This window comes from Scardinius erythrophthalmus (genome assembly GCF_964197995.2).
Source record: "Scardinius erythrophthalmus genome assembly, chromosome: 12".
Taxonomy (NCBI): domain Eukaryota; kingdom Metazoa; phylum Chordata; class Actinopteri; order Cypriniformes; family Leuciscidae; genus Scardinius; species Scardinius erythrophthalmus.
The window spans coordinates 37,918,866-37,930,965 of NC_138232.1; the positions used below are offsets into that span (position 1 = coordinate 37,918,866).

General features: G+C 39.1%; 1 protein-coding gene across 1 annotated transcript; it reads left to right on the forward strand.

Moving 5' to 3' along the window:
• Nucleotides 1-576: 576 nt before the first annotated feature.
• On the forward strand, nt 577-11,785 carry cep170ab (centrosomal protein 170Ab; the record flags this gene model as incomplete). The annotated part of the gene is made up of 18 exons (XM_081380532.1): nt 577-681; nt 1,253-1,342; nt 1,449-1,527; nt 1,726-1,784; nt 2,602-2,755; nt 2,838-2,975; nt 3,044-3,517; nt 3,850-4,235; nt 4,337-4,465; nt 4,667-4,802; nt 4,886-6,271; nt 6,351-6,594; nt 8,439-8,544; nt 8,941-9,078; nt 9,248-9,336; nt 9,682-9,775; nt 10,846-10,897; nt 11,571-11,785. The coding sequence occupies 18 exons, from the start codon at nt 577-579 to the stop codon at nt 11,783-11,785; spliced, it is 4,074 nt and encodes a 1,357-aa protein (XP_081236658.1).
• Nucleotides 11,786-12,100: the final 315 nt, after the last annotated feature.

Sequence of the window (12,100 nt, forward strand, 5' to 3'; positions counted from 1 at the left end):
ACATGTAGTATTAGAATGCGAATGCAACGAGAAAACATCTGGTGGTCGCAAAATACGGTTCATTGTTGAGAACAGCATTTTTGTATTCCCATCACCAGAGTTTATCATACTGGCATAATAACTAGTTTTAGCAGTAGAAAGGGCTTCTTTGTAGTCCCTGATGTGGTGATCATACATTTCCTTGTGCACAGTTAGACCAGATCTCGTATATAAACGCTCTAGTTGACGCCCCTTAGCCTTTAACAGACGCAACTCATCTTTAACTCGTTTTGTGATCCAGGGTCACATATTATGGAAAGTATTTCTCATGTCAAGCTATCTAGCTCCATTGTTATATTGTCGAGACTAGACTCCTATCAATACTGTATGTATTTGTTTGTTGATATTACATTGTGTTGGTCATTTAGTATACAGTAGATACATTACTTTATTTCCTCTACATTCACCTAATACAAATTGACTTGAACTTGTCTAATTTATTTATCATTCACTGTTTGCAACAGCTCTTCTCTGACCTTACAACAGAATGACCTAGAGAGAGATCAGGAAGAAAAGAGGAGGCCTGCTTAAGTCAAGATGAGTTTGACATCCTGGTTCTTAGTGAGTGGTGGGGGAACAAGGCACCGCCTTCCCCGGGAAATGATCTTCGTGGGACGGGATGACTGTGAGCTTATGCTACAGGTAACTCGATCACTGTTACTCTGATACACAAGCAGGGGAACTCCATTGTCCCTTCAAGTGTACAGTCAGTTCTCCCTGGATCCATAACTGTGCACATTGCAGGCCTATATGGTACTTTACACAACTTAGTTACACTTAGTGTGTTGTGTTAAGAGCTTTTAGATATGTTAGATTATCTAACATAAAAGTTAACATACCATGAAAAGCAGGCAAACTACTGTAATTAAATGTCTGTCAAATGTCTGTCACACTCACCCACTCAACCTTGTTGCCCAAATCATTTTTCGTAATCATTAGTTATGGGAATGTATTGTATTGTACCCTATATTTTAGACATTTTATTTATTTTTGATGTTCTTTTTTGCCAGAATGTGAAAAAAAGCTCATTTTTAAGTATATTTCAAAATTTTGTACTCTCTTTGTGTGGAGTGCCATGCAGAATATTTCAGATAAGACTAAGAATTCAAAGATAATTTCCTCCAGCCCACCTTCACCTAGAACCAAACATCCACTAATCTACAGTAAAGCATATTCTTTATTCCCATAATCCATTCACTTCTCTTTATTGCAGTCTCGAAGTGTAGACAAACAGCACGCCGTCATCAATTATGAAGAAGCCACAGACGAACACAAAGTTAAAGACCTGGGCAGCCTAAATGGGGTGAGAAATGCGGCAGTAGATATAATACAGTAGATATAATAATTTTGTCCTCATTAGTATGATGAAAAGCATATGATGACAGCTGACCTCCTTTCCTCTCCTGTAGACATTCGTTAATGATGTACGTATACAGGAACAGCAATATATTACTTTGAAAATGGATGACAAGCTACGGTTTGGCTATGATATCCTTTTAGCACAAAATAAATGACAATTTGATGGTTTGGATTGATTTGTTCCACTTTAGTTAGTTTGTACAATCACAATATAACAATTTTTCTACATTTAAAAATTTAAATACCTAAGTATGTACTATGTAATTACAATTGGACCAAGTATGTATTTGCATTTCTATGTATTGTTTCCTCCTTAACCCATCTTACATACCAACCTATTTACCGTAGTGCGTGCAGAGTTACATGTTCCAGAGGAAGCGCTGAAGGTAATACAAACGCAGTAATGCACAATCGCTCAAAAGTCGATAAGATTTGTTTTTTGAAAGAAAGCAATACTTTATTTCAGCAAGGATGCTTTATATTTATCAAATGTGACAGTGAAGATATTTATAATGTTACAAAGATTTCTATTTCAAATAAATGCTTCTGAACGTTCTATTCATCAAAGAATCCTGGGGAAAAATGTATCGCAGTTTCCACAAAAAATATTTAGCAGCACAACTGTTGAGAACATTGATGATAATAATAATAAGAGGTTTCTTGGGCAATAAATCAGTATATTCGAATTATTTCTAAACGATGACACTGAAGACTGTGATACTAAAGTAATGGCTGTTGAAAATTCAGCTTTGCCATTACAGACAAACATTTATTTTAAATTGTATTATATTTCACTAAATCACACTTAAATAAATGCAGTCTTGATGAGCATAAGATACTTCGGTAGCACTTTATTTTACAGTCCTGTTCTCCATGTACATAAGATGAACTTATTACAGTAATTACAATAATTGAGTAATAACTAGGTAGCCTACTAACCCTGCACCCACCCCTAAACCTAACCTTAACCCCTGTAGTTACCTTAAATTACCCTGCATTTTCTTAGGTAAGCACACTGTAAGTGCACGTAAGTACACATACTGTAAAATAAAGTGCAACGAGACTTCTTTCAAAAACTTTCTTTCTTTCTGACCCCAAACCTTTGAATGGTAGGTAATCAGTATGTGATCAATATCAGTCAGACATATAGGACTACAGATCTAGTATTCTGTCATGACCTTCTACATTCATCTTCACGGACAGCACGAAAAGTTCACCAGTCAGCTTCAGCTAACCAAGAAGCCTTCACCATCAGGGGAAACCACCAAAAGTCCAGAGGTCAAAGGGGCAGAGGGAGGAAAAGATGCTGAGGTCAGACCTTCAGAACCAGCACCAAAGGCAGAAGAGAAGGGGTCAGGTGAGTAAAAGATGGGGGATTTGTGAATTTACAAGAGTTACAGGTTGCTTACCAAACTTGAAGTATCTCAAACTTTCAGCAGGAGACATAGCTATGCTCCACAGAGGAACCCCTCTTTATGGACAGCCATCTTGGTGGGGTGACGGGGACGCAGATGATGAAAATTCTGTGAAGCACGATGTAAAGGCCTCTGAGCATAAACAAGCTAAATGTGAATCAGGTAAGATTGTTGTCGTGTTAATAACTGACTTCATGAATGCCACCCGCTCATGTTATGTGTTAATGCAGGCGGTAAGGACACAGTAACAAAGCAGCAGGTGGGGCCAGGAATCCCAACACAGAATTTGGGGACCCAGGAACCAAGCTACTTTGAGATCCCCTGTAAGGAGACTCCTCCAGTTGTGGGTGACACAGGAGAAAGCATCCCTACCAGCTTAGAGGCAGTTGCGTCAGCTTCCACAATCCCTGCGTCGGAGGGCGGAGTACATGGACATGCCTCCTTCACTATTGAGTTTGACACGACGGCTTCAGGGAAGGGCAAAGAGCGAGCCTCAAAGGGTGCCCCAGACCACCGACAGTGGCCGAAAAGAGGGGCAGGGGAGGAGCTGAGTGCCTTGCAGGCTGCCATGGTGGCAGCGGAGGTAAAGGTGGCGGACTGGCTGGCACAGAATGAGCTGCCCCTGGCCCGCTCTGAATCTGTTGCTGAGGATGATGGAGACAGCGTGAAGAGTGATGTGCCAGTTCAGCTGAAGAGCCTTAGAGGTAAGGTGAAGGAGTTACTGATGGCTCTATTGTTTTATGCTGCACTGTAATGCATTTTGTTACACCTTGAATACATATATATTATGTTATTATATTATATATAAAAGTTATACCTTGAATTAAAAAAAATATATATTTCTCAAGGTAAATAGTAGGCTAATTGCTAATTCATAAATATCAGAGTATCAAAGTTGCACCACATCAAAAATGTTGTGGCATGTCTTTGACCCTTAAATTATGAAATGCTGACTGGATGCCATTGGCTGCAGTCTCAATTAACTGGTCATGTGTTTTGCACCATCCGTCTTTATGTTTCGCCCCCTCTTTTTCAGGCAGTAAACATGAGGATGGCACACAAAGTGACTCAGAGAATGCACTGGGAGAGCAGCTTAGTAGCCGGAGGGCATTCCTGCAGGATCGTTACAGAGGAAGGCAGGGCGTGCAGAAGACAGAAGGCCTTTTCTGTGGGAGGGAAGATCTCTTCCAGCACAAACCATCATCTGTAGCTAAAAAGATGGCACCAGTAGGAGGTGAAGTTGGCAAAACAACTAACAATTCTTCCCCACAGAAAGCCAACGTGCCCAGAGAGCAAAGCACTGGGTCTCAAGAGACTCCAAGTAGGGGACATGTAGATGACCAAAGTGACAGAGGGACATACACCATTGAACTGGAAAATGGCAATGCTGAGGAGGAAGAGGCCAGGCGTATGATTGATAAGGTAGACCTGCAGAAGCATAGAAATTATGTTTTCTTGTATGGTTGAAGATGTCAAAACCAGTTACTGATACGCAATGATGGTGCAAATGTGTTACGTTTTAGGTTTTTGGGGTGGAGGACAACCAAGCCCTGACTAAACTGCGTTTTCCAAAACACCAGAAAGATAGAGGAACTATCTGTCCAAGATCTGGATCAATGGAAACCAGACAAACTGGTTATGTTGGTGCAGAGGTATATTAGTAATATTTGCCGCACTTTTCTGAGGACATTTTAGTATCCTTGAAGATATTCAGTAAAGAAAATTTATGTCAGTTTCAAAAGACACTGTATAGATTTCTTGCAACCACAATGATTATTTTCAAGTTTCCTAATCATTAGGTTTTCTGATTTAAATAAATAAATAAATTGACAGTCCATTTTCCTCTTTAAAAGGTGCTGCCAGATGACTTGGTTGTAGTTGGTGGTCCAAGATGGGTCTCACAGTGGGCTAGTCTAGCTGCAAGTCATATACGGACCGATCCTGAGGGATCTGGGGGCGAACCCACCGTGCTTTCCACAGATGAAAAAGGTTCAAGGACATCAAACATCTCGAAAAATTCTTTGGTTATGTATTACGATTCAGTTTTTACAGATTTTCTTTTGTTTCAGCAGTTGATATCAATGCGTCTGAACGTAAGAGAAGGACCCTCCCGCACCTCCCTTCTGAGGACTCTGCTATGGATCCACTGGCTCCCGGGGGCACACGGAACGAATTTAGGCGAACAGTCCCTTCAACAGAGAAACAGGATCTAGAACTTCAGGAGAAAGTAGATCAGCTCAATAGAATCTCTAAAACTGGACAAAGAGTTTCAGGAATGTCCTCAGCTATCATGGATGTAGATCGTTCCAAAGTGAACAAGCCAACTCCACCCAGAAACCAGAATAAAGTTAAGCAACAGGGAGCTCACACTAGACAGATTGAGAAGAAACAAGAAGATGGGAGACGAAAGAAAGGTGATGAGGACCGAGAGAAGACAGGGAAGCCGCTACTGAGGCAAGAGAGTTTTACAGTGGAACGGCCGAGTGCCAATGTTCCCTTAGAGCTCATACCTTGCATCGATGGGCCTGGTGCCTCAACCCAGCACAGGGAAATGACTGTCATCAATGAGAGCATTGATGCTGCCACCATGCTAAAAGACTCAGAGGCTGTGGCTGCTTTTCTGGAAACCACTTTATCTGACCTTGCAGATCCACCGAGCTACTCCCTGGAGGGGTCTGTCTCACCTGAATCTGACATTGATACGACAAGCACAGTCAGCCAGGCTGGGGGAGAAGGAATGCGTAAAACAGCCCATAGGAAACGTTCAGCTGGAGGTCCAGGCCGTGAAACAGCCAATAAGAACACCAGCGCCACAGAAAGGAAAGGCAAAGCCCATCCCTCTGGCTCAGCTGGTTCCAGGGCTTGGACATCTCTTGACCTGACAGATGATGACTTGAGCTCTTCGCTTACCCAGGACGCTACTTTGGTAAAACGACCTCAGGGCCGGGGTCAAAATATCAGCTCTAAGGCAGAGCCAACAAGTGGCAAGGCCAAAGGAGCTAAGACAGCTGTAGCTCCTGCACCAGCCACCTCTAAACCAACCACCCTTCCCCGGCCCAGACCCACACGGTCTTCCCTTCTTCGCCGTGCACGACTGGGTGAAGCTCCTGACGCTGATCTTGCTGATGTAGATCGTATGTCCGTTGCTTCAGAGGCCTCTACCGCCAGTTCTGCATCGAGACCTTCGGCTGGACGAAGGACCCTCTCCAGAATTGAAGCACTTGCTCAACCCCGAAGGCCGAGAGTGAGCTCACCTTCAGCTCGAAGTGACTCGGAAGCTACATCAGGCAAGATCAGGGGCTTCGTCCCACGCCCTGCACCGGAGAGTGCTCTGCGGCTCGGGCTCCGCTCTACAACAGTCTCATCCTCTGTGGGTGTCCCCAGAGCGAGAGCTAACAGCGCTTCCAAACTGCCTGATAAGTGTCCTGGTGCTCCCTATGTTCAAAGTACACCTGCAGGTCAGACCTTTGAGGAAAATATACTAGAAATAATAATTGGCTGAAAATGTTCCAACTAAAACACTCTTCTTTCTTATAGCTGGTGGAAGGTGGCGCCGGGTACCTATCGAATATGCTTCAACCTCAGAGGATGAGTATGGCTCCAACCGTCACCCCACTCAGCATTCTCGCCCCCGTCCAATGGCTCCGCGGGTTACCCAGCTAGGGGGTTCAGCCCCTGCAACACCCAGCCCTGGAGGCATCTCCATTCTACGACACCAGTCCAGCAGAGAGCAGGATGATTACATGAGAGACTGGACTGCCCACAGTGAGGAGATTGCCAGGTAATAAATAGTAATAAATGTTGGGCAAGCTACTCGAAAAGTTTAGCAAACTAAGCTACAAACCACACAGATGTGCTAAGCTAAGATGAAGCTAGCTTTTAGAACTAGTTACTATACAAGCATGGAAAAAGTAGTTTGCTAAATTGAAGCAAATTCATACATAGGTATTAAATATTATATTCACTGTAAAAAAATTCTAACCCTCCCAAATCAAAAATTTCAAGTGACCGATAACATCTAAATTTTTCAATTGGCCCAAGTGAAATTCTGTAAATTATAAAATTCAATTTACAGATTTTCACTTGGGCCAATTGAAATTTACAGAAATTTTTGATTTGGGAGGGTTAGAATTTTTTTACAGTGTTGGTATCTGTTGTTTATGGATGTTTGTTGAGGTAATAATTAATAACAATGTGACATTACCTTACTTCATACTGTCAGTTCAAAACACTTAATAGGAACACAGCATAAAAAAGAGTATTTATAGGATGTACCCGTGTATTCACACAATGTACAATAAGACATATACTCTACACTCTTAAAAATAAAGGTTCTTTATTGTCACTGATGGTTACATAAAGAAACTAACATCCATTGAATCTTTCCATTGCATTAATGAGTATAGTGGAAAAAGGTTCTTTAGATAATTCAAATGTTCTTCACACTGACAAAAAATGGTTCTTTTAAGAACTCTTTACTGAAAGGTTCTTTGGGGAACCAAAAATGGTTCTTCTATGGCATCGCTGAGAAAACACCTTTGAGTGTATCACTCAAAAGTTTTGGGTAGGTACGATTTTTTAGAGTGCCCCTATAATGCTATGATAAAGGTTCATCATTTTGTTTAGGAGGTCTCCTACAACAGGTTTACATGTATCCAAGAAAAACAAAAACACTTTACGGATGACGTATGCAGGTCATGGTGACGGAAATGAGACTGGAATTCCTGACGACTTGTTTAGGCTGTGCAGAGTTGATTCTTTCTTTTGAGAGACAATAACTTTATTTATCGTGCACTTTCGACTTTTACAACTTTGCAAACCGTTCACAGACATATTACGCTGGATGAAAGGTAATATTTGAAAAAGCATAATAGGGGCACTTTAAAATGTTAAAATGAAAGAATGCTTATGCTCACCAAGGCTGCCTTTATTTGGTCAGTAATACTGTAAAAACGGTAGTTCTGTGAAATATTATACACAAATTAAAAAAAACAACTGTTTTCCATTTGAATTTACTTTAAAATGTAATTTTTGTGATGGCAAAGTTGAATTTTCTGTCTTCAGTGTCACATGATCCTTCAGAAATCATTCTAATATGCTGATTTGGTGTTCAGATATAATTTCTTATTATTAATGATCAAAACTGTTATGCAGCGTTATAGTTTTGTGATAACAATGAGTGATCAAGTTTTGATGAATATAAAGTTCAGTAGTACTGCATTTATTTGAAATAGATATAGTTTTTAACTATTTAAATGTCTTTGCTGTAACTTTTGATCAATTTTTGCATCCTTGCTATTAATTTCTTCTTCAAAAAAAATCTTACTGACTGCCTACCTTTGAACATTAGTGTGTTGGAACAACACCGACCGATTCCTTGTTGCCAGCGCTCCGACTTGTGGTGCAGCAGCACTGCAGGTCCTTTCTCGTTCCTGTTCTCCTCTTAATTGCTATAAATAATTTCTTCATATTTAGTGATGCTACTGCCCACCACTGCTTACGCCTTCAAAAGTCTTATCACTTATGTATAATATGTACTTTTACTAATAATACAAATAATTGTTGATCTAGTAAACTGTTGATGTAGATCATGAATCATACTTTGTCTTCTTTTGATTGTCCCAGAATCAGTCAAGACCTGGCTAAGGATCTGGCCATGTTAGCACGTGAGATCCACGACGTTGCTGGCGAGATTGACTCTGTCAGTCCTTCCTCCGCTCCAGCGACTTCAGTGAGAAGACAACTACATCATTACCAGAGCAATGGGCACTTTCTATATTTATATGGAACATTTAATTCTTTGATGCCTGTAGAGATTTATATCAATACATCTCGACAAGTCTGTTAAGAACTTTGGTTTTGCACACTGTGCATTGTTCCCGGAATTACTTCAGTAGTTAATTGAATCTGCGGGCATTGATCGTTTAAGAGATTATGATTCAAAGTTGTTATTGTGAGAATGTATAATAATGAATGTATGTGGACATGCTTTCCCAGTAGTGCTTTAAAACAGTTTTTAAATACTACATTTTTAGATATATTTTGGAAGATTTTCAATATAGAAAATAACAATATTACTGCATTGTGTAATCAGTGATGCAAGCTATAATCTTTGTGCGTCTCTCAGGTTGAGGATCGTGTGTTTGAGGATGTTCTAGGCAGTGCTCCAGAGATCAGTAGCAGAGGTGTGGAACTAAGACCTCGCGGTGCTATCAGCGGTCAAGATCCCCGTGCCATCCGCCGCAGGACCTGGAGCAGAGATGAGGTATATATATTTATACTGTATATATATTACTAGAAGTTCCAATTTATATTGTTACATATATTCCACAAGAGGGTCCACAAGTTTTTTTATATTTTTTATAACAAAATATCTTGACACGAATCCATCTTATTGCTTACAGTGACAGCATATGCTCATTCTGCATTCACAGGGTGTGCTGGACAGTTTGCTGTTGGCATCAGTCTCCCAGCTCTCAGCAAAAATCAAACAGGCCATGGAAAAGACAGCCAACAAAATAAGGTACACTGCTCCTCAAAAAAAATGTAAAGCTTTAGTTTTTATAAAGCCTTTGAATTGAACATGTTCATTTAGTATCATTAATCATTTACATCAGTTAATGTGTTATAAATATAAATATTTTTAATCCAATATTATAAACCAATTTAATAAAATATTATTAAATATTAAACCTTTTTTTTTTTTTTTTTACATTTTATGTCATGTTTCTTACAGTTGTCTTCAGGAAATATTTATGAGAATGATCATTATGCATTATGAGAGGCTTTTATTATGTAAAACATTCATAGTTTTAGTTCTGAAAGGTCTTTTGGAAGGCCACACTTTGAATTATTACTGTTCATGCAGGATTTTATTCAAAGACAAGGACCGAAAGTGGGAGGAGATTGAAAGCAAACTGCGGGCAGAGAATGAGGTGCCTCTCCTCAAGACCTCTAATCAGGTGAGAAGGGAGTGTCTTTAAATAATGGTCAGAAAACATTGATCATCAAACTCATGAGGTCAAACAATATTATTATTTATTATTAATAATAATTACTAATATATATATTTTATATATAAAAAAAATCCTATTCAGTCATTTCAGTATTTTCTATTAAGTAATGCATTATATAAACAATATAAATATTGTTATATTATTTAATAATATAAATAATATATTAATTATATAAATATTGGCCAAAAAAAAAAGTTTTTTAATATGTTTCTTATATGTTTGGCAACAGTTCTTCTAACCCTAATTGATGTGTAGCCTAATTGATTTCTTAAACAACCATGTAGGAAGACCATATTCCAGGATGACAATGTCAAGATTCATCAGGCTCAAATTGTGAAGGAATAGTTGGGAGGGAGCATGAAGAATCATTTTCACACATGAATTGGTACATAATTTCCATCAAGAGGTGCATACATTTTTGGTCAAGATCTTTTATTGTCAAGCACAATGCAAGTATTTGGTAAAGCCTACTACAGCACATTATATATATATTGTTTTAAAGGGGGTACCTATACATCCACTGATGGTGAAGTTGTCCTGATGTTTTGGTAGATTTCAGAGTCCATACATCACAGGCGCCTCAGCAGAAGATCTCTCAGTTTAATTAGACTGAGCTTTTGACTCATGGTTTGTCACCGCTCAGTGGCGTACACCACCTCTGCTCAGTGACAGGGCAGTAAATCTAACTCTATAATGCAGGCTGGCCTGAAATGAACTCTTGGAACTTCTGAAATGAAGAAGCTGAGGCAGTGGAGAAGTACAAACGACCGAGCGGTGACAGAAAATAAAACTCTCTTAGTTTGCACTTCTATAATATCTACATAATGTGTTTACCCTCAACCATATCAGTGTTATGAATCTGGAATGAACAGCTACATTATGTAAATAAATAGAAAGTCATACCAGTGCACATAAGCACCAGAATTCTCTGTTCAGTTTGCTGTAAATGTTTGACTATAAGATCTGGCAACTTATGATGGTTTTCTATTCAGACTTTTTAATTTGATCATCCTCAGGAGATTTCCTCCATACTCCAGAATCTGAAAAGAGTGGAACGACAGTTGCTAGGTAAGCAGTACTGATGTGTTCTTGTCTTGTCCATACTTTTAATGCCTCCCTTGCAATGTCCTCCTGAGACCCAACAGAATTTTCTTTTGCTATTTATTGTTATTTTAAAATATGTTTTTGAACAGTATGTAACTTAATATTGCTATGGTGTGGAATTATTATTGTTTTTTTAAAGTTAGGTTATTATTAGAGTGTTTTCTTAGAAGTTTGGTAGTGTGTGAACCTCATTCTTTTTTAGTGTACGATGCCCAGTTTTTCTCTGTAACCATTTACAAAGTCTGCAAGTGTATGATGCCTAGTGTTTTAAAATCTGTTCATATTTTTTGAAAGTCATGCAGTTTATTCTAGCCTTTAGAGCAGCTTTATTAGGCATCATTACCAAAGTTTCTGACCATTTTAAATAGTGTTTTTATACATATAGATGTAGTACAGATATTCTTCAAAATACAATGGCTCTTAAAATGTATGATATTTACAGTTTCAGAGAAATTCAATAAAAACCAATGTCCTCAATAGAGTCTCTGTTCTGCATGGTCCCAGGAGTATAAAATCCAAGGGTTACTTGTCTGTTTGTTAATTGACTGAATGATTTATTGTCTTTAGTTGCATTAGTGAATGACTATATATCAGAATAAGTCAATAAATGTAATTTTCTTGAATTTGAAATCACTAGTTATTGATATCATGGTGGACCCTGATGGCACGTTGGATGCTCTGAGCAGTCTGGGTTTGACCAGTCCACTCATGGCTGAGAACAGTGTTAGTCCTGGCTCACAAGCTCCAGCTGGCAACCAGGCTGCGGAAGTATCAGCATATTCAGAGGTCGCAGAACGAGATCTCGGCCTGCAGGAGAGGAGCAAAGAGCAGAACACTGCCCATCAAACCTGAATTACTCCCAGCAGTTTACACAGAGATCCTGCACTGGTTTTCAAAGGCCAGGTCATAAGGACTTTTATGTGAATAATGTGAGGTATGCTGTAAAACTTCCTATATGACACTGCATTTTAAAGTTTGCTTCATAAATTCTATATATCCATGGACGTATTTTCAATAATTAAAGAAAATATTTTGAAATATCAATCAACTGTCACACCCTGTGGTCAGAATTACTGTACACAAGCATTAAAGTGCCCCTATTATGCTATTTAAAAAGTTCCTAATTTTGTTATTGGAGGTCTCCTAAAATAGATTTACATGCATCCA